The sequence below is a fragment of the Heteronotia binoei genome, chromosome 6 (genome assembly GCF_032191835.1).
Source record: "Heteronotia binoei isolate CCM8104 ecotype False Entrance Well chromosome 6, APGP_CSIRO_Hbin_v1, whole genome shotgun sequence".
NCBI classification, from domain to species: Eukaryota; Metazoa; Chordata; class Lepidosauria; order Squamata; family Gekkonidae; genus Heteronotia; species Heteronotia binoei.
Window position 1 is genome coordinate 21,080,322 of NC_083228.1, and position 24,613 is coordinate 21,104,934.

General features: G+C 45.0%; 1 protein-coding gene across 1 annotated transcript in view; it reads right to left on the reverse strand.

The window, feature by feature from the left end:
* Positions 1-24,613, reverse strand: part of ANK3 (ankyrin 3) — a 353,466-nt gene that overhangs the window by 71,370 nt on the left and 257,483 nt on the right. The window contains 3 exon segments of the mRNA XM_060242643.1: positions 5,503-5,727; positions 17,882-17,988; positions 23,360-23,462. Coding sequence (XP_060098626.1) covers positions 5,503-5,727; positions 17,882-17,988; positions 23,360-23,462 — 435 coding nt within the window.

Below are 24,613 nucleotides of genomic sequence, written 5' to 3' on the forward strand. Positions count from 1 at the left end.
TGACCTCATTTTGGGGCTGGCTCCATCTCCCACAGCAGCCATTTTGTAGCTGCACCCACCAGCCTGTGTCAGGATTCCAAAGGTGTCCACAGGGTGAAAAACAGGGTTGGTAGCCACAGAGTTTCATGCCAAATGCCAGAGTGTCGCTGAGCAACGTCCCTGGAATGATGACATTGCCCTGCCCCCAAGAGCCAGGTTGGTGTAGTGGTTAAGTGCACGGACTCTTATCTGGGAGAACCGGGTTTGATTCCCCACTCCTCCACTTGCAGCTGCTGGAATAGCCTTGGGTCAGCCATAGCTCTTGCAGCTGCTATAAGAGCTCTCTGAGCCCCACCCACCTCACAGGGTGTCTGTTGTGGGGGTGGGTGGGAAGGTAATGGAGATTGCGACCGCTCTGAGACTCTGAGATTCAGAGCATAGGGTGGGATATAAATCCAATATCTTCTTCTCCCACCCCACGCTGGTGAGAGACTACGACCTGGTAATCCTAGTCAAAAATGGTTGGGTCCCCTGGGCTAGATTTGTAGGCAATGAAACAAAGGAAACTTATTGAGCCCCTCGTGGGCTTCAAAGCTGGTGGTCACAGAAGTGATGGATTTGGCACAGAATTGCCGCCATGTGCATTGGCATTTGTAGGTTCAATACTTTCCCCAGCCCTGTTATTAATAATATGCCTTGTACTACCTGACTGTGTGCCCTCTATCCAGGATGACAAGTGCATAATTAAGTGGCCAGTCTGAGAAGTCAACAGGTACAGCTCTTTGCTTTCTGTGCCATTCCTTAATAAGACGGTCGGTTTTGCTGAAGTGCTCATGGGCAAGTAAAAGCAGTTGACAGCTCTTGTCACAGAAACACAAACCGTTACGGATTATACAGCTTTAAGACACAGTATCGTTATTTTCCTACAGAGGTTGTACATAACTTCTACACAGAATAGAAACCGCAGTGGCAATGTCTATGAAGAACTCCACGAGTGGTGCATAATTAGTTAAAGAATCGTCTTAGAAAGGGGTACATAATTTATCCACCTCTTACTTTTTAAATTGGGAGGATGTATTAGAACCAGCAGTAGCAGTAGTTTAGAAGAAAAGGGAATTTAGGGCACAATCCATTTATTTTAAGCGCTTTTACATCCCATTGATTTTGAGGGTTTGATTTAAACACATGCCTGAATCATTCCCGATGAAACCAATGGAATCAAAAAGTGCCTCGTAAGTTGGATTGTGTTCTTGCTGGTATCTGTGAGGCATGCCAATTTTGTTGCTTGTGTGTGGGGATTCGTTTCAGTGCAACAAAAAGGAGATGGATATCATCAATTCCACTTACTTGCCTATCCTAACTTTGCTCCAAAGTTAGTGATGTCAGCACACAGAAACTTATCTTTTTAATACAATCTTTGCAGGTGAATATGACAGATACTGTCTCTCCATAGAAGACCCACACTGCTTTGTGCACAAAGATAAACAACGCTCACAGAGAAGGTATTAAACAGGTATTGAATACAGGACTTGGAACAACATGCTACATTAAACTTTGCAGCCTCCAAATGCAAACAATTAAAATACTCGTGGTTTTAAAGAAGAAGAATACAATTTTCTGATTTTTGCACACGTATATCCAAAATTCACATGTTCCCCCACATGACACATAACTGTTAAAAGCTTTAACTTTTCACCAGTGTTATTCAACACGATCATTTATTGAATTTTAATAAACAAGACCAGCTTTGGTCACAGGGGCGGCCAAATTGCCATTCCTGGAATTTCAAGAAGCGCATTAGAAGTTAGTAGCAACTTTTGTAAATAGGTATATTCAGGGCTTTTTTTGTAGCAGGAACTCCTTTGCATATTAGGCCACACCTTCTTGATGTAGCCAATCCTTGTGGAGCTTATAGTAGGCGCTGTACAAAGAGCCTTGTAAGCTCTTGGAGGATTGGTTACATCAGGGAGGTGTGGCCTAATATGCAAAGGAGTTCCTGTTACAAAGAAAGCCCTGGGTATATTATGAACACAGCAGTAACCAGTTATTCCCAATCTCCCATCTGTGCACTGGGGCTGAAAGAAGACTGACATTCCTGATCCTTGAAGCTGCACATTGAATCAGTTCACAAGTTACAGGGCAAAACAACTACCAGCCAGCGTTGTTGCCCTGCTGTCTGTAGCTGATCAGACTTTCACATTTCATATCCTCTACTGTCCCACTAAAGAGCCCTGTGGCGCAGAGTGGTAAAGCTGCAGTACTGCTCTCTGAGCTCTCTGCTCACAACCTGAGTTTGATCCCGGTGGAAGCTGGGCTCGGGTAGCCGGCTCAAGGTTGGCTCAGCCTTCCATCCTTCTGAGGTCGATAAAATGAGGACCCAGCTTGCTGGAGATAAAGTGTAGATGACTGGGGAAGGCAATGGCAAACCACCCCGTAAAGAGAGTCTGCCGTGAAAACGTTGTGATCCGACGTCGCCCCAGAGTCGGAAACGACTGGTGCTTGCACAGGGGACTACCTTTACTGTCCCACTGGCAGTATCAAATGGCTGGATGCACTTCATTATCTTAGGCAACAGGCGCATCTCCAATGAAAGGGTGCCATTCTGCTTATTCACTGCCTTCATGAAGCCACTGTGTGCATAAAGTGCCATTAAGCTGCAGTCAACTAACAGCGACCCCATATGGTCTTTGAGGCCTGAGATGAGCAGAGGTGGTTGGCCGTTGCCTGTCTCTGTGTGGCAACCCTGGACTTCCTCAGCGGTCTCCCATCCAAGTACTAATCAGGGCTGACCCTGCTTAGCTTCTGAGATTTAAGGAAACTGGAGAAGCCTGGGCCATCCAGGTCTGGGCCATGAAGCCTCTCGGAAAACTGGTACTTGACTAGTCATCCAAACAATGTGAAACCATAAAAGCATGCTTAATTCATCTGAAAAAGTCAACATTACATAATTTAACATTTGACTAAGAATGCTAAACTTTTCACATAAGATTTAAGACCCATTCTTCTTTAGGGTACACCTGGAACAGGCTTCTCAGTTAAGGCGCTGGTTGCCATAACAACTCCCCCCTCTCCAAGTTGTGATGAGATTGGGCTAGCCTGGGCCATCCAGGTCAGGGCTTTGGGAACTAGGGAAGAAAAAAAAAAATAAACCAACCGGGAATAGACTCTAGATACGAGCAGCCCTGCTAAGGATGTGTTTCTCAAACTACCTCACTGATCAGAATCAGCTATCTTGAAGGAAAGGTAGGAATGAAAAAAGAAAGGTATGATCCTGCATTGAGCGGGAGGGGGGGGGTTGGACTAGATGGCCTGTATGGCCCCTTCCAACTCCGTGATTCTATGAAAGATGTTGTTATAAATTCAGGGGTGGAATTCTAGCTGGAGCTCCTTTGCATATTACCCCTGATGTAGCCAATCCTCAAAAAGCTTACAAAAAAGAGCCTTGTAAGCTCTTGGAGGATTGGCTACATCAGGGGTGTGTGGCCTAATATGCAAAGGAGCTCCTGCTAGAATTCCACCCCTGCATAAATCCATTAATCTATCAAGGGATACCTGCGGGTGCATAAGATTCTGAGGCAGATTTTAGGGAGTTCTCTTAGTGTGTGTGAGCCACTCACCGACTTGTTCACTGTCTGTGGCTGCTGCCCCAGGACTGCCAGCTCCAAGTTGGGAAGTACCTGGAAATTTGCAGGGGTGGAGCCTGAGGAGGGCGGGGTTTGGGGAGGGACTTTAATGGGGTATAATGCCATAGAGTCCACCTTCCAAAGCAGCCATTTTCTCCAGATGAACAGATCTCTATTGAGTGGAGATCAGTTGTAACCAATGTTCCCTTTAAGGTGAGTTAGCGTATAGCTCATAGATTTTTTGCCTCCAGCTCACACATTTTTGTCTTAGCTCAGGAAAAATGACCCCAGAGCACAATAATTTATGTAGTAGCTCTCAACCTTAATACCAGTAGCTCAAAAAGTAGAATTGTTGTCCACAAGACTCTGCAGCTTAGAGGGGACATCGGTTGTAATCCCAGATCTCCAACCACCACCTGGAAGTTTTCAAAAAATGGCTGCGGTGTGGAGAGTAAACCACAAAAAGTTGTGGAAGTTGACAACCTTATGCCCTGAAATATTTTCAGCTCTCTTCTAGTTATGCAAGTACTGGAAAGGTTCAGCAATAGAAGATGCTGTTTTTTAGGGAGCTCTGCCCACCATTCCCGAATGTCTCATTATAATAATCACCCTCAGAATCACATATTTGGCCACCCCTGTTTTACAAATACCTACTTTAGAAAATGGCCCCCGTTTGGCAATGCCAGTTCCAAAACCATGTAAATACCTTCTCGACCAACAAGGCTAAAATCAAAGGATCATGACTGTTTTTTGGTTTGTTTTTTTTTTAAAGCTTAAACTTTGTTTAAAAAATCAGGAAAAAAAGCACAGAAGTTATGAAAGCAGAGATGCTTGCAGTGAATTCCGCATGCCTAGAAGCACAAGATCAGAAACGGGAGCAGTGCTAGAATAAAATCAAGCCACTATGATTCTTCTTTCAGTGACGGTAAAGTCAACTGAAAGGTTGTTGTTTTAATTTCTTTTTTGGTTAACTAAAAACAAAAATGGGAATGACCAAAAGGAAAATAAATAAATAAATAAATAAATAAAGCAGAACCAAACAATTTTAAAAAGAAAAAAAAAAGAACTGTAGACATTTGATATCTTTTCTTATAAACGTCCTACCCAATAAATTTTGTTCCTTGAGGCCCCAGCTGCAGGATTCGGCTAACCATGCTCTCGCCCTCATTTAGAGGGGGAGGATTGGTGGGCAGGTGCAGTTTACTGAATAACATCCATGCAGCAGGAAGAGAAACAAGAGGGGAAATTAGGAACAGGCTGTCATTCCCAACAGAACTTTCCGACGGGGACCATGGGGTGGTAACGAACAAAATTTATCATCAGTTGAATTAGAGAAATGAATAAATATATTTCTGGACCCCCACATCATAGTGGATTGTTTCCCCTAATGTTAGCTTTGGGGGGGAAAAAATGTCTGCTGTTGCCATTTGTGTTAGTTCAATGAATCAGATTCAGTGCTACAAAATTCACATTTAGTAGTTCATTTTTCCCTTAGCGACGGCATGCATGAGGGAAGGTTCGGCATAGAGTACACAACTGGGAAATCGATGGCATTTTGGAATGATTTGGTGGTGGACATATAATTCAACATGGCTTCCGAAGTCATTCCATTCTATACATTTAAGTATCTCCCTTTGACATCAGTGGAGATTAATCAAAAGCAATGGAAAGGGGAAATTTTGGTAGTTTTCATTAGTATGTCCATAGGCAGAATTCTTGTTGATAAATCATAGAGAATTCTGCCTAAAATAGAACTGCAGATGAAGTTTTTTTTTTAAGAAAAAGGAGCAGAGGCCTACCTCAGATTAAGCTAATTAAATAGGCAACAATCGAGAACAGTAAAGACAAAGGTTACAGATCCAGTATGGCTGCCAACAATAGCGTTTGCAGAACAACTCACCCTAAGAATTGTGCACCTGAAGGCCCCATTTCCACCAGTCTACTAGCCAATCCTTCTCCTTCAACCATTGGCGGAGGGCTGGCCAGTTTGTGCCTCTTTACCAAGCGGCAGGTGATGCGGGTGGGCGCTGTACATTTTCGCGGAGGAATGATAATCCTCATGCCATGGTGACGGCTGCCCCTCATGGAACCTCCACGGGCATCCACCATAAAACTAACCAGAAAACTGTGTGGGAAAACAAGAAGAAAGTCATATAGATGCTGTGGTTTTTTTTTAATGTACAGCCATAAATGTCAACTAAAATTTACAAGCGATGATGAATATCACTTAAAAACAAATGTCACCTGATACACACTATCCATGGTTCAAAGTATACAAGTGGTTCTTAACACGACTTTTCTTTGTGAAATTAAATTGTAGTAAGCATACAGCGCAGCCCCAAACAGAGTCACACCCTTTAAAACCCATCAGCTTCAATAAATAAGGGTATAACTCTGAGGACTGCATTGATAAACAATTAACAAACTTTTCATATTTTCACGGCAAGACGAAACTTTAGTTTAAGAAACGCTAGGTCAAATGTTACGGTTAAAAAGTGTGCCTTTGTCTACTGTAATTAAAATATTAGTGTGTTACCCATGCATTAATCATCTACGTTGCTCCACAAATCCTTGTCCTCCAAAGAAAGAAAATGACATTCATATGAATGAGTATTATGAAGGCACTTTAAAATTTATTTGTAAATGAATCCATAGTATTAAGACTGGGGTTTTCAAGGTATTTCATTGACATATAGGAACATAAAAAGAGCCCTGCTAAATCAGACCACTGATCCATCTAGTCCAATATCCTGTCTTACACAGTGGCCAACTAGTTCCTTGATGGCTAACAAGGACAGAAGCTGAGGCCTTCCCTTGATGCTGTCTCCTGGTTCTGGAATTCAGAGGCACTAAGATTCAGAGCCTCTAGTAGCCATTAATAGACTTTTCCTCCAATCTATCTAACCCTCCTTTAAAGCTGCTTATTCCTGTGGCCATCACTATATCTTCTGGCAGCGAACTCCACATTGTAATCACTCTCTTTGTAAAGAAGTATTTTCTTCTGTCCATTCTGAACCTACTGTCCATCAGCTTCACTGGACACCCTTGAGTTCTAGTATTTTGGGAGAGGGAGAAAAGTTTCTCTTTGTCAACTCTCACCAACCCAAGCATAATTTTATAGGCAGTTAGACATTAATGATCAGATCTCATAATTTTTTTTAAAAAACCCTAAGAAGTGGCTGTAGAGTAGGGTTGTCAAGTCCCCTTCAAGCCCTGGGGGGGGGACGACATTGTACCATAGAGTTTTACCTCCAAATGGCTAGAGCGTCTGGGAAAACCATAGAGTTTTCCCGGAAATGCCTAGAGTGGCCCCGTGTGCACACCACCATTTTGATGTCACTTCTAGGTGACGTCATTGCACCAGCGACATAGGGGGAGGTTCCCGCTGCCGGCCCAATGTGGGCCGGCAGGTTGGAAACCTCCTGGGCAGGGGAATCCCCACCCGGACTGGGGGCTTGGCAGCCCTACCGTAGAGGGTAAGGAGAAATCATCTCAGAGATCTGTGGGAATGACTGGACTAGAGTTGGAGAGAAGGATATGGAATAAAGGGAGAGGGATCACAGAATATGAAGATGCTGATGTGGAAGTTTCACCCAGTGCCTGAGTACTCCCATACCCCCAGGAAATTCCTGGGAATATTTCCCTTTGGCATTATTTCTACTGTTCTTCTTGTTCTATGTCTAATGGCATGCAGTAAAACATGCCTCAGATTGGAAAAAGCTGTCTATTCTCTATCCCGTGGACTGTATTTCACATAAGAACATTGTAGGTTTTCCAAGTTCTGGACAGGGCAGGGATTCTCCCGCCCTGAAAGTTCCCAACGGTGGGGGGGATCCCCACCTAACGTTGATGGCATGATGACATTACTCACAATAGAGTTTCCATCCCAAATTGCTAGAGTGTCCGGGAAAACCATAGAGAACCATAGAAGCTCCTACAGTGGCCAGTGTGCAACGTCACCGGTGCAATAACGTCACTTGAGAAGAAGTCCCCCATCAGAGGCTGCAGGGACTTGGCAACCCTAGAACATTGGCTTTTCTCAGAAACAAGGCTTAAGAGTCATGCTGTTGATTTCTGCATGTCTCAGTAGAAGCTACATTTTTTTAAAGACCAGTTCCTAGCATCCTGTCATTCATAAGGAACAAAATCCTTAATGGGCTAAACTGGGCTATTTGGGCTGCTAGAGCTGGCTCAGCCCCATACAACTAAATGTCCCCAAGCGTGTCCCTTTAGTTCCTGCCTTACCTGGCAATGTCAGCAAAGCAGACCCTTGACTGTTGGAATGGCTGACTCATTCCTTGCTTAGTGGAGGTGCGTCCACAAGATGTTCAAAGTATTACACTTTGCCCCACCCGTTCCCAGGACACTGCGATGGTTTCACTCCAGAAAGCCTGTCTTCTGTTTTTATATTTCTCATACAGAACACTCTTACGTTGCTTTCTTACACATGCAATAATGCACTTTCAATGAGCTTCAACAACCATTGTCAAGTGGATTTTCTGTTTCACACAGGAAAATCCAGTCACAAACGATTGCTAACGTGCATGAAAGCACACTGAAAGTGCTTTATGTAAAAGCAGCCTGTTTATGAATTCACAAACCTTCTTATTATATGAATGTGAGACCCTCAAAGGTATCTGTAGCAAATATTTTAGGGGTTTACGGAGATGAGGTGGGTGCTAGATGACCACATTCCAATTCTGCCGTTTGCCCAAGACGTGAACGGAGCTTAAATGGTTTCGTTGTACATCGAAGCAGTGCGGCAGTGACAAATGGAATCCTTGTCAGCAAGAATACAGAGATCCTAGTCATTAGTGAAACATTTATCTTTTAAAAAAGAGCGTTGTGGACATCTGCCATCTGTTTGCAAACTGCATTGCCAGTTAAACTGTATTCTCTTTTTTTGGGTGGGGGGAAAGCATACGTTACAACTCATAACTTTTTTTAAACAAAACAACAACACTTCATGCATTGCTTCTACAAACAGGATTAGTAGCTGATGTTCATCTAAAATTAATCTTTGCCAGTCTAATGATGTGAGCTACGGAATGCATAACTAAAGCACAATGCTAAAAGCTTTAATTTTTTTAAAAAAAGGTGAAATGTCTATGGCACATGTTAGCAAGGGCAAGGGGTAAATGCAGATGCACTAGAAAAGAATCATCTAGACCTAGGTTGACTGTGGAAAAAGAATAAACATATATAAAATCAAAATGAGGAGTCAAAGACAGCGTCATCACCTTGAATCATACTGGGGGAGTGGAGAGGAATAGCTGCAAAATAATTTAGAAAGCAAATTGGGAAAAAAAAATTAATGCAAGAGAATTAATTAGCAGCAAGCAACAGAAGATGTCAATCATAAGCAAAGGAAAAATAACAACAAAAGCAAAGCGTTTTGATTTGAGTTAAAGAGAGATTCTTTTCGCGCTTTTAGAATATATATATATATATTCTATAACACCCAATAAGCATGTTGTTGCTTTTTAAAAGCTTTTTCAAAGTATGATCGCGTGAGGATCTAAACAGCTTCAGAATGGTAAAAAGTAATACAATTTCCCTTATATCTGTTTCCAGGGGTGGAATTCTAGCAGGAGCTCCTTTGCATATTAGGCCACACCTCCCTGATATAGCCAATCCTCCAAGAGCTTACAAAAAAGAGCCTTGTAAACTCTTGGGGGATTGGCTACATCAGGGGTGTGGCCTAATATGCAAAGGAGCTCCTGCTAGAATTCTACCCGTCTGTTTCAATTTAAACTGCAGCTTCAGTTTAAAAAGCACAGTCATTGTGCTTGCATAGGACAGCTGGTTTTCAGGCACATAATAAAGCTGAATATTTAAAGGAAATGTGCCATAATCCATAAGTCACACATAAAAGTGTACTTATATCAAAACGACCAAGTCTTATGGATTAAAAGAATGATTTGCAGCAAACGGATGTTGCTAAATCAGCACCCCAACCTTCGTATTCTTCCTTAAGTATTGCAGTCAGTAGTAGTTTCCCAATTTAATTCAGGACTCCTGGGACTAAATGAAAGTTACTGCATTTTACAAAAAAAAAAAAAAATCAACCTTTTTGGACACATCCAAATGTTGGCTTTTTTGCACCAATGTTTCCATATTTCCATTTGGCCCTTCTGTAAATTGTGGAGACGAATGCAAAATTAAAATGAACCATTCCAAACAGAGTGGCTGCGGCATGCCTCTTGATAAACTGGATGAACTCCCTGCCTCTATGATTTGATATTTACTGCCATGTGGAACAGAGTGCCAAGATGAGGCAGTTCTGACAGAACTTTGGACAGGGGAACAGGAAGTGTGAGTTGAAAAATCTGAATTTCTGCACAAAGTGTGCTGGGTGAGTTTGGGTTAAGCCATTTTCTCTCAGCCAAAATAATCTGCTAGAGATATTCTGAAGATGGAAAGTCAGGCATGCCACTTTGAATTTAGGACTGCCAGGTCTAAGAACATATGAGAAGCCATGTTGGATCAGGCCAATGGCCCATCCAGTCCAACACTCTGTGTCACAGAAGAACATAAGAGAAGCCATGTTGGATCAGGCCAATGGCCCATCCAGTCCCAACACTCTGTGTCACATAAGAACATAAGAGAAGCCATGTTGGATCAGGCCAATGGCCCATCCAGTCCAACACTCTGTGTCACACAGTGGGCAAAAACCCCCCAAGTGTCACCAGAAGGTCCACCAGTGGGGCTAGAAGCCCTCCCACTGTGCCCCCCTCCCAAGCACCAAGAATACAGAGCATCACTGCCCTGGACAGAGAGTTCCAACAATACGCTGTGGCTAGTAGCCACTGATGGACCTCTGCTCCATGGCCACTAGCCGGCGATAGGAAGGTAGGATGGCCAGATCCAGGTTGGAAAACTCCTAGAGATTTGTGGACGAAGCCTGGGGAGGGCAGGGATCTCAGTGAGGTACAATACAATAGAATTCACCCTCCAAAGCAGCCATGTTCTCCAGGGGAATGAATCTCTGTAGTCTGGAGATGAGGGATAATTCCAGAGGATCCCCAAGTCCCACCTGGAGGCTGGCATCCCTTCCCTACTTGAATGTCTTGGAGAAAGGGTGGGATTAAAAAATGTCATGGGAACATTTACTACCGGGGTGGAATTCTAGCAGGAGCTCCTTTGCATATTAGGCCACAAACCCGATGTAGCCAATCCTCCAAGAACTTACAAAAAAGAGCCTTGTAAACTCTTGGAGGATTGGCTACATCAGGGGTGTGTGGTAGGGTTGCCAATCCCCAGATGGGGGCAGGGGATCCCCTGGTTTGGAGACGCTCCCCCCGCTTCAGGGTCATCAGAAAGTGGGGGGAGGGGGGGAAATGTCTGCTGGGAACTCATGATTCCCTATGGAGATTTATTCCCATAGAAAATAATGGAGATTTGATCCGTGGGTATCTGGAACTCTGGGGGGCCTGTTTTTTGAGGTAGAGGCACCAAACTCTTGGTACAGCATCTAGTGCCTCTCCCCAAAATATCCTCCAAGTTTCAAACCGATTGGACCAGAGGATCCAATTCTATGAGCCCCAAAAGAAGGTGCCCCTATCCTTCACTATTTCCTATGGAAGGAAGGAATTGAAAAGGTGTGCTGTCCCTTTAAATGTGATGGCCAGAACTCCCTTTGGAGTTCAATTATGCTTGTCAAAGCCTTGATCTTGGCTCCACCCCTAATGTCTCCTGGCTCCACCCCCAAAGTCCCCAGTTATTTCTTGAATTGGACTTGGCAACCCTAGTGTGTGGCCTAATATGCAAAGGAGCTCCTGCTAGAATTCCACCCCTGTTTACTACTAACAACAAGGGATCATGGATTCTTACATGCCTATAATCCTAAACTGGCAGTTTTCAGTCCTCAAAACAGGAGGTGTCGACTAGACATGTGGTAGACTCAACATACAAGCTTCCTGCCAAAAGGCCAAGGGCGAGGAGGGCATTTTGCAATTGGACTGCCCAATGATAAAAATGCAAATAAATAAATAATCTTCACCTATTCCTCCCCACCGTCGAAAAATGTGCACATGGACAACCAGTCACGTGCTGCAAAGAGTTGGGTCGTTTATGATTTTTGCATCCTAATAACTCAGTAATTCAACAGGGCACATTATTACAAAGCCCTCTGTGAAATGAATCCATGTTCGTCTAGAGATAAGGGTTGTCAAGTCCCCCTGGCTAAGGTTGCCAGGTCTGGATTGAAAAATACCTGGAGACTTTGAGGGTGGGGTTTGGGGAGGGGCCTCAGCCTGGTACAATGCCACAGAGCCCACCCTTCAAAGCAACCATTTTCTCCAGGGGAGCTGATCTCTGCCAGCCGGAGATCTGTTGAAAAAGAGGGAGATCTCCAGGCCCCACCTAGAAACTGGGAACCCTAAAAACAGCCCTGAAGCAGGCCAAGCTAAATGGGCCCTGCTGTGTGACAAGCCAGCCCTGCCAGGGTCACCTGGCTGAGTGATGCAAACAATGGGCATTCTTAGCTCACCCAAGCGGAAGCAGGGCAGGAGGAGACAGCTGGCCAGCTGACCCACAGTGCCATGGCTGAGGAAGAGGCTCTCTGGACCAGGCAGAATTGCTGGGGCTTGGATCTCCTTGCTCTTGGCCACCAGAGGCCCTCTAGGGCAGCAACCCATTGGCAAATTTCCCTGTACGTTAATGGCTAATCCACTGCCTGCCTGGAGGGGAGGGACCACTGGGGAGAGCATGAGGTAGGAGTCAGAGGGGGAAACTGTGGGAAAATACTTGGAAATTTGAGGGGTGGAGCCTGAGGAGGGAAGAGTTTGGGGAGGGACCTCAGCAGGGTATAATGCCACAGAGTCTACCCTTAGAAGCAGCCATTTTCTCCAGGGGAGCTGATCTCTGCCAGCTGGAGATCAGTTGTAAAAGCGAGAGAGCTACAGGTCCCACCTGGAGACTGGCAACCCTACAGGCTCTGGCCACTGATCGGGGATGAGTGGTAGTGTTGCCAGATCCAGGTAGGAAAACTCCTGAAGATATTTTTTTTTGGGGGGGGGGATTGGAATCTGGGAAGGAAAGGGACCTCAGCTCCATTTTCTCAGGAGAACGGATCTCTGTAATCTGACGGATCCCCAGGTCCTACCTGGAGGCTGTCAACCCTATCAGAGCAAAAGTGAAGAATAGCAAGTTTTTACGTAGTATAGGCTTTCATGGATTATGGCACATCATTTCGACAGATTCTTGTCAGATATATCTGCCAAAGTGTGCTTGCTGCCATAAAGGCTTGGGCTGGAATAAAGACTCTTTTGGGGTTGGGATTTTTTTTTTTGGGGGGGGGGGAGATAATTGCATTTGCTTTCTTGCTTTCCCCCATCCCCCACTCCACACAGTCTCTTAAATACCAGAACTCCTAATTCCCAAGGATTAATCTTTCTAAGATTTTACGACTGATGGACATTTGGTGACATTTCAAAGTTAAAAACAAACTTCATGTGCTGCGGGAATCTGCACGCTTTCTAGCTAACCTTTGCAAACAGCCAAACCCCATCAGAAGCGGCTCTCTTACTCACTAGCATAAATATGAGACGCATCTTTTTAAATGCAATGGCGTGGTGTCTGTTTTCATAAAAGGGTGTGTCAGCTAAGAATAAGAAAGTCACCAACATCACTGGGATGACATTTACTCTGGATATCCTTTCTCTAGCAGGGCTCTTTCCCCCTCCATAAAGGCAAATCTAACTCAAGGGCCCAGAGTCTAAGATTTTATTTCCCTGCAATAAATTGATTTAAAATAGCCTACTTGAGCTGAAGTAGAGAATGCAAGTCATCAAAATGAGGGATGGTTCTGAAGACGTACATGACATTTCAACTTCTTATTTTGGCTAAGAAGAATACAGACTTGTAACTACAATGGTACCAAATGCGTAAATGAGTTCTCATGCTTCTGTTTAAAAGGAAGAAGATCTTGTTATGTTAGGGCTGTCAGCTTTGAATTGGGAAATACCTGGAGATTTTGGGGGTGGAGCCTGAGGAATGTGAGGTTTGGGGAGGGGAGGGATTTTGGTGGGGTATAATGCCATAGAGTCCACCTTCCCAGACAGCCATTTTCTTCAAATGAACTGATCTCTATGGTCTGGAGGTTGGTTGTGATAGCGGGAGATTTCCAGCTACCACCTGAAGGCTGGCAACCCGATTAATATGGATTTAGAAAATGACAAATCCTGTACCTTTTACTATTGGGAATGATCATAAGATCAGCAGGTGCTTAGATAAGAGAACGTGGCCTAACTCTAAGAACAACGTTCTTAACACAGTAATAGAGTTAGGGTTGCCAGGTCCTACCTTGCTACCAATGGGGGGATCCTGGACCTGGTTTGGGAGTCTTCTGCTGCATGTGGCATGATGACATCACCCGGAAGTGATATCATTGCATCACTGACGTTTCACGCAACACTCTAGGTTTGGGCTGAAAACTATGGATTTTTTCGCTACAAACTCGATTTGTTGTTGTTGCATGATGTTGGTGACATGATGACATCACTTCTGAGTGACATCATCACATCAGGGACATTGCACAACAGCATCCCTGTTTGGGGGTGGGTTTTTCCCCGCTGGCCAGCTGAGATGCGGCAGATCGGAGCCCCGAAGACGGGGGAATCCCCTGTCCGGACCAGGGAGCTGGCAACCCTAAATGTGCTGAGCGCCTTGAGTGTAAGAGGAATTACCCCAAAGTTTTAAAAACAGAAGTGTTTTAAGTGACTAATTTTTAAAAAATAAGTATATTTTAGTATTTTCAAAAATACAGTAATGAGCTTTTTTTAAAAATATAACAAACCTTGCAACTAATTGGCTTAAACCAAACTGAAATCCAAGGAACCTCAGAACTGTACACACTAGAGTAGCCAACTGGGCTGGGCTGGAGATTTTGGGGGTGGAGCATGGAGAGAAGGCATGGCTTGGGGAGGGACTTCAGCGAGGTATAATGCCATGGAGCCCTCCCTCCAAAGCAGCCATTTTCTTTAGGGGAACTTCACCATCTGGAGATCACTTGTAATAGTGGGAGATCTCACGATACCCCCTGGGGGTTGGCAACCCTAACATATGACAATTCCTCTCTCTCTCTCTCCCCTCTGCCCTGAATTGCTCTCATCATAATCAATGACAAATATTTGACTACATTCAACATTAGGCCCCCCCAAAACAAAACATAATTTATTCCTGAATAAGGACATACAATATACATTTGACTCAGTCAACGGACATCTTAGATTTGATGTCATTCTAATTTGTAGTCCTCACCCCCACTGGTGTCTGTAAAATTCTGGGAGACTCACTGGATTAGGAGTCAACCTGCCATGAAAGACTGCACTAGGAAAGCAAAATTGACAACCCTCTTTCTTTTTTGTGGAAGGACTTGGCCATTTTGGATGGGGATGTTTGCATCCTGATGGTTAGGAAAGCTTTCAGGAGTTCCATGGGTACAAAGAAAATGAGAAGGGTCTATAGGTACATGGGCTTCCAAGCAAAACATGGATACACTGGGTAGCTGCCAGCTTTCTGACATACCTATGGATTGGTTTGCACATTTGGCAGTGCCTCCGCATTTCTGCAGCGCAATCCACCGTGGGCTTGTCTGCCAGCGGCTGCGTCAAGAAACCAGAAATACATGTGCCTACAGCTGCATGGGACTGGAGCAAATCTCATAATCCTCACAGCGTTTTGCACAGTGAGAACAATTGTAAGCTTGCACAGCCATTCGCATGCGCACATCTAATTCATATGAAACCACAGCCGTGTGACTGCAGGCACATGCAAGCCTGGGGACAACAGACTGAAGAGAATTTGCTGTAGGCCCTGCCTGGAATGAACCGGGAGGGTTTAAAATGGCCCTGGCACAAGAAGAAGAAGATGATGATATAGGACTTATATCCTGCCCTCCACTCTGGATCTCAGAGTCTCAGAGCAGCTCACAATCTCCTTTATCTTTCTCCTGCACAACAGACACCCTGTGAGGTAGGTGGGGCCGAGAGAGCTCTCACAGCAGCTGCCTTTTCAAGGACAACTCCTGCAATAGCTATGGCTAACCCAAGGCCATTTCAGCAGGTGCAAGTGGAGGAGTGGGGAATCAAACCTGGTTCTCCCAGATAAAAGTCCACACACTTAACCACTACACCAAAATGGCTCTCTGAGTTGAGTGGCCCCTGCAGTACTGCAAATCAGTGTTGCAGAGGCCACTGACTTCAACAGCACCAACAGCACCAACAGTGGGCATTAACTCACCCACTGCTTCCTCCCGCAAACTGGTAGCAGTGTGGGAGGAGGCAACTGATGGGATGACACTGATTATCATTCTTGTTGAAGGACCTGAGCCCAGTGGCTCCTGAAGCACTGGCAAAGTTGCTAGGGATTGGTTTTGTTGGCTCCTGGCTACCAGAGGCCCCCTAGAGCAGGGGCTCAAGGGAAAATTTCCCTGCAAGCTCAAAAGCCAGTCTGTTCCTGGACACGAAGGTTACCAGCTCTGGGTTGAGAAATACATGGAGATTTTGGGGGTGGAGCTTGAGGAGGGCGGGTTATAGGGAGGGGAAGGACTTCAGTGGGATGTAATGTCATAGGGGCCAACTTCCAAAGTCGCCACTTTCTCCTGGTGAACTGATCTCTGTTGCCTGGAGACCAGTCGTAATAGTGGGAGATCTCCAGCCATTTCCTGGAAGTTATATTAGAATACCAAAGCACCGTGTACAATTACATATATATAACAGCAAATTATACAAGCAGTATTTGTATTGTGTCTGTTGTTGTAAAGGTACAATACATTCACAAACTTGAATGATAAATAGCAGTAAATACATGCACAATTGTATGAGGAATTAACACCTCAAAAGGTATAAATGAATGTCAGGATTACAACAAGCAGCCGGGAAGACTTACAATATATTTGTTTATAATTCAAGTTTGTGGATGTATTGTACCTCTATAACAACTGACACAATACAAATATTGCCTATATATTTGCTGATTTCAAGTGTTACATATAAGTAATTGTACATGGTGCTTTAGTACTGTAATACTGCCTTCTACACCATGGCCCTTTGTTGTAGTAATGCCACCCGAAGGCTGGCAACCAGGACTTTTTGTGTAGCAGGAACTCCTTTGCATATTAGGCCATACACCCCTGATGTAGCCAATCCTCCAAGAGCTTACAGGGCTCTTAGTACAGGGCCTGCTGTAAGCTCCAGGAGGATTGGCTTATCAGGTGGGTGCGGCCTAATATGCAAAGGAGTCCCTGCTACAAAAAAAGCCCTGCTGGCAACCCTACTGGACACTGCCATGTACGTGAAATAGGCTTCCCAACCCTCCCGCCCTGGCAGGGGACCCCAGGATTTCCACCCTCTTCCCCCGCTCCCCAAAAAAACGGAAGCGGGGGGAGGGGGGAAACGGCGCCGGGGAGCATGGCGAGCCGCCCCATCCCGGAGCGGGCGAGGCCGCCGCGCCGCCCCCTCCCCGCCCACCACAGCTGCTCCTCCGAGATGGGCCCAGGCTGAGCCCATCTTGGAGGAACAGCCAAGAGGCGGCAGTAGCGCAGGCAAAACCAGGGGAGGGCGGAGGCAGGCCAGGAGCATGGCGAGCCGCGAATCCGGGCACTTCTAGGACCCGGACTCGCGGCTCGCCACGCCCCCGGCCCGCCTCCACCCCCCCCCTCCGATTCCACCCTCAGGCTGAGCCCATCTCGGAGGAGCAGCCACGGCGAGCAGAGAAGAGGCGGCAGCGGCACAGTGGCGTCGCCCGCTCCGAGACGGGGCGGCTGGCCACGCTCCCCGGCGCCGTTTCCCCCCTCCCCCTAGCTCCACCCAGTGTCTCCTGGCTCCACCCCCCAAAGTCTCCTGGCTCCACCCCCAAAGTCTCCTGGCTCCACCCCCAAACCTTGGCAACCCTAACGTGAAACACTTTCTGTTACTCTCTTGGAATAAGTATAAACCTGTTTCTTGGAACTGAGTTTCAAGGCAGTTAGCGGCCTTAACTGCATCTTGGGAAGTAATCTAATACATGCTGTATGGGCAAAAATTTTAACAACAACAACTATTATTATTATTATTATTATTGTAATTTGTTATAATAAGACTTATAATAATAATTTCTAAACAGTTGCTGCTTCTATCGCTAAGTTGCTGGGTTTTCTTTTTTGCTTCAACAATGCTTTCAATTGTGTTACAGATTTAAGAAGGGGCACTGCAACATTTAACAGGCTGTGGCTTGTAGGCATTTGTATAGTGTAATGTAGCATGCCAAAACGGATTTCCCCTCCCCAAGTTACTTACCCAGAATGGATGGGACTGGAGACAAGGTTAACGTTATCCAGGGTGTCTGCAGCCCAGCTATAATGTCTGAGCGAGTCAGAGTCGAATTCCCTCGGAAACGTCGGGTGCTTTAAAGACAAGCAGATGTGTTAAAAGTCAGCAAGGAAAACAAAAATAAAACATGGGCTATGATTCACCCCCATCAAGAGAGCCAATGGATCAGTCCTGGCGCTTAACAGAACCTATAATGATTATGACTCTTCTATACAGGACTTTGGTTTTTGTTAGGTCACTGTAATGCACACAATTAATAGACCTTAAGTTTAAAAACCCCTAAAAATGTATTGCTGAGCAGCCCAGGAGATTTCCTGTCCCCACAAAGAGGTTAGAAACCAAAAAAAACGCTGCATACAAGCATTATAAACAATCATGCTGTATCAGAATACCTTTATATCTTCCATAAATTTATATCAGTACAATTCAAAATCTTTCAGTCAATTTCAGTTACTTTCAAAGTCCACATTTCATAAACATAAATTAATATCCAATTAGCTTGAACTGAAAAAAGGAGGTACCAAGTGCACGTATATTAACATTAACGTGCAAATTGAAGTTGATGAGCTAATGCACATGAGAGCAGTTGTCTTAGCACAGGTTCCTAGTTCATTAATGTGGCCAGTGGAAGTGGTAAATGAAACATGAGAATAGCCGGTTTCATGTTGCCGCACCGGTTGAACAAGAGAATTGCTGCCTTAAGGAACAGAAGTGGCTTCACGGTACCACCTGCATCTGGAAATACACGTGCACAGCAGGACTTGGTACCTTCGTTTCTTCAGTTCAAGCATCCGGATTGGATATTAATTTATGTTTATGAAATTTGGACTGAAATTGACTGAAAGATTTTGAATTGTACTGATATAAATTTATGGACGATATAAAGGTATTCACTGATATAGCATGATTGTTTGTAATCCTTATATGCAGCATTTTTTTTGGTTTCTAGTTATCTATATGCTGCCCTGTTTGTATTGACTCCCCACTAGGAGGCTGGCAACACTACGACCCTTCCAGAAGGACGAATTGCTTAAAGAGAGAGCATTTCCATCAAGTACAGGAGCTGCTGCCCTTCCCAACACTGAGGATTGGCCCACCATTAATGGCAGAGTTGTATGTTGATACTTGATAGTGCTGGTATTTTATTTTTTGTGTGACTTTGTTTTTAACACTGTAAGCTGCTTTGAGACTGCACTGAGCACAGAAAAGGCAAGTTTTATGTATTCTGGTGAATAAATAAAGTCCTCCTGATGCAAAATGTTCTTCTGCTGGTGGAAGTACCTCTTGAGAAAGGAGACAGCTCCTTCCACTAGAGGAATGCACCACCAGTACAGGATTAGAAGATGAAGATATTGGATTTCTATCCTGCCTTCCACTCCGAAGAGTCTCAGAGCGGCTCACAATCTCCTTTCCCTTCCTCCCCCACAACAGACACCCTGTGAGGTAGATGAAAACATTGGATTTATATCCCGCCCTCCACTCCGAAGAGTCTCAGAGCGGCTCACAATCTCCTTTACCTTCCTCCCCCACAACAGACACCCTGTGAGGTGGGTGGGGCTGGAGAGGGCTCTCACAGCAGCTGCCCTTTCAAGGACAACCTCTGCCAGAGCTACGGCTGATCCAAGGCCATGCTAGCAGGTGCAAGTGGAGGAGTGGGGAATCAAACCCGGTTCTCCCAGATAAGAGTCCGCACACTTAACCACTACACCAAACTGGCTCTCCCAGTACTTAAAGCCAGTACTCTTTTCTTTCATGCCCCCAGGAAGTTTTATGCAAAAGCATGTAAGCCATTACAGACCCAACTTACTATTCCTTCTGTAGCTGTATTGCTTTTTTTTTTTTAAATATCCTTCATACAGTTTCATATTTTACATTAAACTGGGGTCATTCTCAAATACAGCCATCTCCTTTTTAAAACAAAACCCTGTGTTTTAATTGAGATCTATCTGACCTCAATGCTTTTTACAGGAGCTGGAGAGCTGCAATTAAAGTTTGCCACTCCTGCCAGAAAACCAGGGAAGTCAGGGAGAGTAATTCAACCATACTGAAAGCCACTGTGGGCACACAAACTTGCTAAGCGTGGCAGGAATACCAAAATATTGCTATCCAGGTCACTGAACAAGAATGCTACGTTTAAACTTTTAATGAGCACCCGCTTCTCAATGAGGGATTCTTTTATAATCTTCCCTTGCAGAAAACACTGTTCTGTAAAGACACCTTTGTTGTAATCATATAAACACATCGCTGTCTTGACTTTTTAAACCAAAAGGAACATTCTGGAATGCTCAGGCAGTTGACCTCAGACAGAATCTGATAGAGGTGAAAGGGAGAGATACTTCCAAAGAGAGATTTTCAGCGTTGGACTGGGTGTGTGAAGGCCACCATTTCACCAGCTAACCACAAGGTAAAGAGAGAGCAAGCCTCACCCACAGCCTTTTGACTTAATACAGGGAGATAGTAAGAGAGGAGAGAGAAGCCAGAGAAAAGGAAAAACTGGAAGCCATAAGCCTGAGAAAGAATCTGATGATCAGACAATGTTTGAGAATAGGAAGAGGTGATGCAGTGTGTAAGGAAAGGGTCGTGAACAGGCGGAGAGCAGGAGGAAAGGAGCAAGGAAGACATGTCACACTGTAACTAATGTTAGCTTTATAAAGTGAGAAAGCTGCAGAAGAATGAAGAAAGAAGGCAGGAAAGCAGAGAAAGAGAAATCAGAAATGGGTCAATGCCCTATAAAGCACGTAGCAACATCCCACTACCTCCAGACGTCTCTCCTGACTCATCCCTCACATTCATTTATTCTCCACAGCTCTCACACAGACATCAATATACCATCTCTCTTTCTCTCTCTCTCTCTCCCTCACACACACACATGCGCAAGTTTCATAACAACCCTCTCCCAGTTCTATAACCCCAAACCGAGCTGCAGCCCTCTCTAGCAATTTCTTAAAAGGTGAATTATGCTTCTTTGAGTTCTAGTCACGTCAGGGAACTCCAGAGTTTTGTGTTATTTGGCCTTAGAGGAGTTTGACAATTTCTGCCACCTCATGCCCAAACAAACAAAATCTCTCTCATGAATAAAAGCACCCTCTTGATTGCCACCCGTGTGCAAACAAAGCATTCCTGTAAAAAATCTCGACCATCTCCTGGTCAAACCAGTATAATGTCCTGATAAGAGAGCACGGAGGACATTTCTATGTTCTGGTCAATTATTTCATGGAAATAACAAGAAGGTGGTAACCTGTGTTCTGAAAAAAGACTCGTGGCAACATTGCCAGCTACAGGTGGTTAAAGAATTTTTTAAAATAGAACTGCGGAAAGGCAACAACAACTTGTTATAGGTTGTAAAGTAGAAGCATTCTACAGTTATTAGCTAGTCTGACCTATTAATCTGAAAACCATGGGGTTTATTTAAAAGGACGGCACACCTTTTCAATTCCCTCCTTCCATAGGAAATAATGAAGGATAGGGGCACCTTCTTTTGGGGCTCATAAAATTGGACCCCCTAGTCCAATCTTTTTGAAACTTGGGGGATATTTTGGGGAGAGGCACTAGATGCTATACTGAAAATTTGGTGTCTCTACCCCAAACAACAGCCCCCCCAGAGCCCCAGAAACCCGCAGATCAATTCTCCATGATTTTCTATGGGAATAAATCTCCATAGGGAATAATAGAGTTCCCAGCAGAAATTTCCACCACCCCCTACTTTCTGACGACCCTGAAGCAGGGGGAGGGTCTCCAAACCGGGGGATCCCCTGCCCCCACCTGGGGATTGGCAACCCGACAAACAACAGGGGTGGAATTCTAGCAGGAGCTCCTTAGCATATTAGGCCACACACACCTGATGCAGCCAATCCTCCAAGAGTTTACAAAAAAGAGCCTTGTAAGCTCCAGGAGGACTGGCTGCATCAGGGGGTGTGGCCTAATATGCAAAGGAGCTCCTGCTAGAATTCCACCCCTGGAAAACAATAAGGGCAGTCTTCAGCTTCGGTTTGTTGGTCACAGTGAAACTGTGGCTTCCAAAGCTAGGCTGGAGAGTCATCAGAGCACAATGCTGCTTTGATATTTAATCCAGAAGAAAGCTAAAATCCTTCTCAAACGACAACAGATGGTCACTTGAAACGTTAAAGCTTCTTAAACCACCCATCTTAGGACTGGGCAGAATGCACCAAGAAATCCTTTGTAAAAAGGACACTCGGTCACAAACGCCCTCCAAGGTAAATTGCAGAGAAAATGCTTTCCTGGTAGCTGTAAAGCACCTTACATATATTGCGAAGCTCCAACTATAGAATATGCCCTGCCCAAGTCAGATGCTGAATATACTGTGTGCAAAACAATCCTATGGCATCATATGGAAGCCTCGGAAACTGCATGGCCGTGCTGCTACCCAGACTGAGCAAACCATTTTAACGAGAAGTACCCTGTCGTTTCTGTATGCTCTTTTGTGATATGAGGAGAAAGTGAACTCCTTCCACATCTTTAGCATTAGCACAGCAAAAACAAGCAAACCCAGGGCTTTTTTGAGCAGGAATGTACAGGAATGCAGTTCCAGTGGCTTGGAGAATGCATTTAAAGTTAAAGTTGCTTTCTTTAACCAGTTCCAGTCTGGTGTAGTGGTTAAGTGTGCAGACTCTTATCTGGGAGAACCGGGTTTGATTCCCCACTCCTCCACTTGCACCTGCTGGAATGGCCTTGGGTCAGCCATAGCTCTGGCAGAGGTTGTCCTTGAAAGGGCAGCTGCTGTGAGAGCCCTCTCCAGCCCCACCCACCTCACAGGGTGTCTGTTGTGGGGGAGGAAGGTAAAGGAGATTGTGAGCCGCTCTGAGACTCTTCGGAGTGGAGGGCGGGATATAAATCCAATATCATCATCTTCTTCTTCTTTCCACCTCTCTTTCTCCATCTATTTTTCTCCCTCTCTCCCTGTCTTGCGGCTCTCAAATTTCTGACTTCATGCCTTGCTGCTCTCAAAGATCTGACATTTATTCTATATGGCTCGTACATTAAGCAAGTTTGGCCACCCCTGGTCTAACCAATGACTTAATAGATATGATTAATTGACTGAAACATTAATCTACAACAAAAAAAACCCTTTGCCTCTGACAAAACAGGAAGGCTGATAAACGCAAAACTGCCAGAACGGGGATTAATGTTGGAGCTCAATTAATGAGTTGACTATAGAGTTGGCCAGGGGTGGAATTCTAGCAGGAGCTCCTTTGCATATTAGGCCACACACCCCTGATGTAGCCAAAAAAGAGCCTTGTAAGCTCTTGGAGGATTGGCTATATCAGGGATGTATGGCCTAATATGCAAAGGAACTCCTGCTAGAATTCCACCCCAGAGTCGGCCAGCCATGGTAGGAAAGAGGGAGCTGACGAGGAGGGGGGGGCAGACACAGCACAGACTCCCCATGATTTATATACATAAGCCACAGACACAGCAAGAGCTCACCTGATCTTTCGACGGCACCAGAAGTTCTTCGATCATCATGCTGTCCCGAGCGAAGGAGCTTCTGTTCAGAGTGTAGGACCCAGCCGAACTAAAGGAGCGGAGGCTGATTGTATTTACAATTTACCACACAAATGTGAATGTGATAATGAGATGAAGAAAAGAAAAATTAATGCATGCAACTTCCAGGGAACTGGCCAAAAAAAAAAAAAAAAAGGAATAAAGTGGTGCGATATATTGAAATGTTTGTACAAAATTTTAAAAGATGCTAGAAATGTCACCGTTCACATAATTCCTTTCAAATGTTGTTTCGTCCCGTAGGTGTTACGCTTATCTAAATCAGTGTGCTCTGCTGTTGGCTTTCAGTGATTTGTTTGCAAACAGATGTTGAGATATGTGGAGCATGATTTAAAGTATGTGTGCTAAGAGGGGAACAATGGATTTCTATGGGAGTTACTATAGCGTAAGTGTGTTTAGGACTCATGCCAGGACCTCTCTACAAAACCTACAGAAAACTACGCAAGTGCCTGTTTCAATGGGAACTTCGGTGTGGTTTGTTTTCTTTTGTTTGTGTGGGAGAAGAAAATGCAACTAAGACTTTTAAGTTCTAATGAGGTTACTTCATCTTCTTGACTCAGTGCAAACAGAAACAAGCAAGTCTCTTGCGCTTTGCAGACAAAATGCACCAAATCAGTGGTCTTCAACCTTCAACCCTGGCAGGGCCGAATTAAACCCTGTGGAGGGCCCTAGACAGTCAAAATATTGGGGGCCCCCTTGCAGACTATTTCAGAGTTGGAGCACCTGCCCTGCCACCCGTGGTCCCCGCTGCAGCCTGCAGGAAAGGGAAAGGTCCCCTGTGCAAGCACCAGTCGTTTCCAACTCTAAGGTGACGTTGCTTTCACAACGTTTTCACGGCAGACTTTTTACGGGGTGGTTTGCCATGGCCTTCCCCAGTCATCTACACTTCCCCCCCCAGCAAGCTGGGTACTCATTTCACCGACCTCGGAAGGATGGAAGGCTGAGTCAACCAGAGCCGGCTACCTGAAACCGCTTCCGCTGGGATCGAACTCAGGTCGTGAGCAGAGCTTAGGACTGCAGTACTGCAGCTTTAACACTCTGCACCTGCAGGCACCTTCTCAAAAGCCCCTTTGACAAAGCTGTGGGGGAGGGGCAGAGAGAGGCAAACTTGGCATCATCTGCACCAGGCAAGTTGGGCAAAGAGTGGGTCAGTTGCTGGCTGCTCATGCAGGCTGGGAG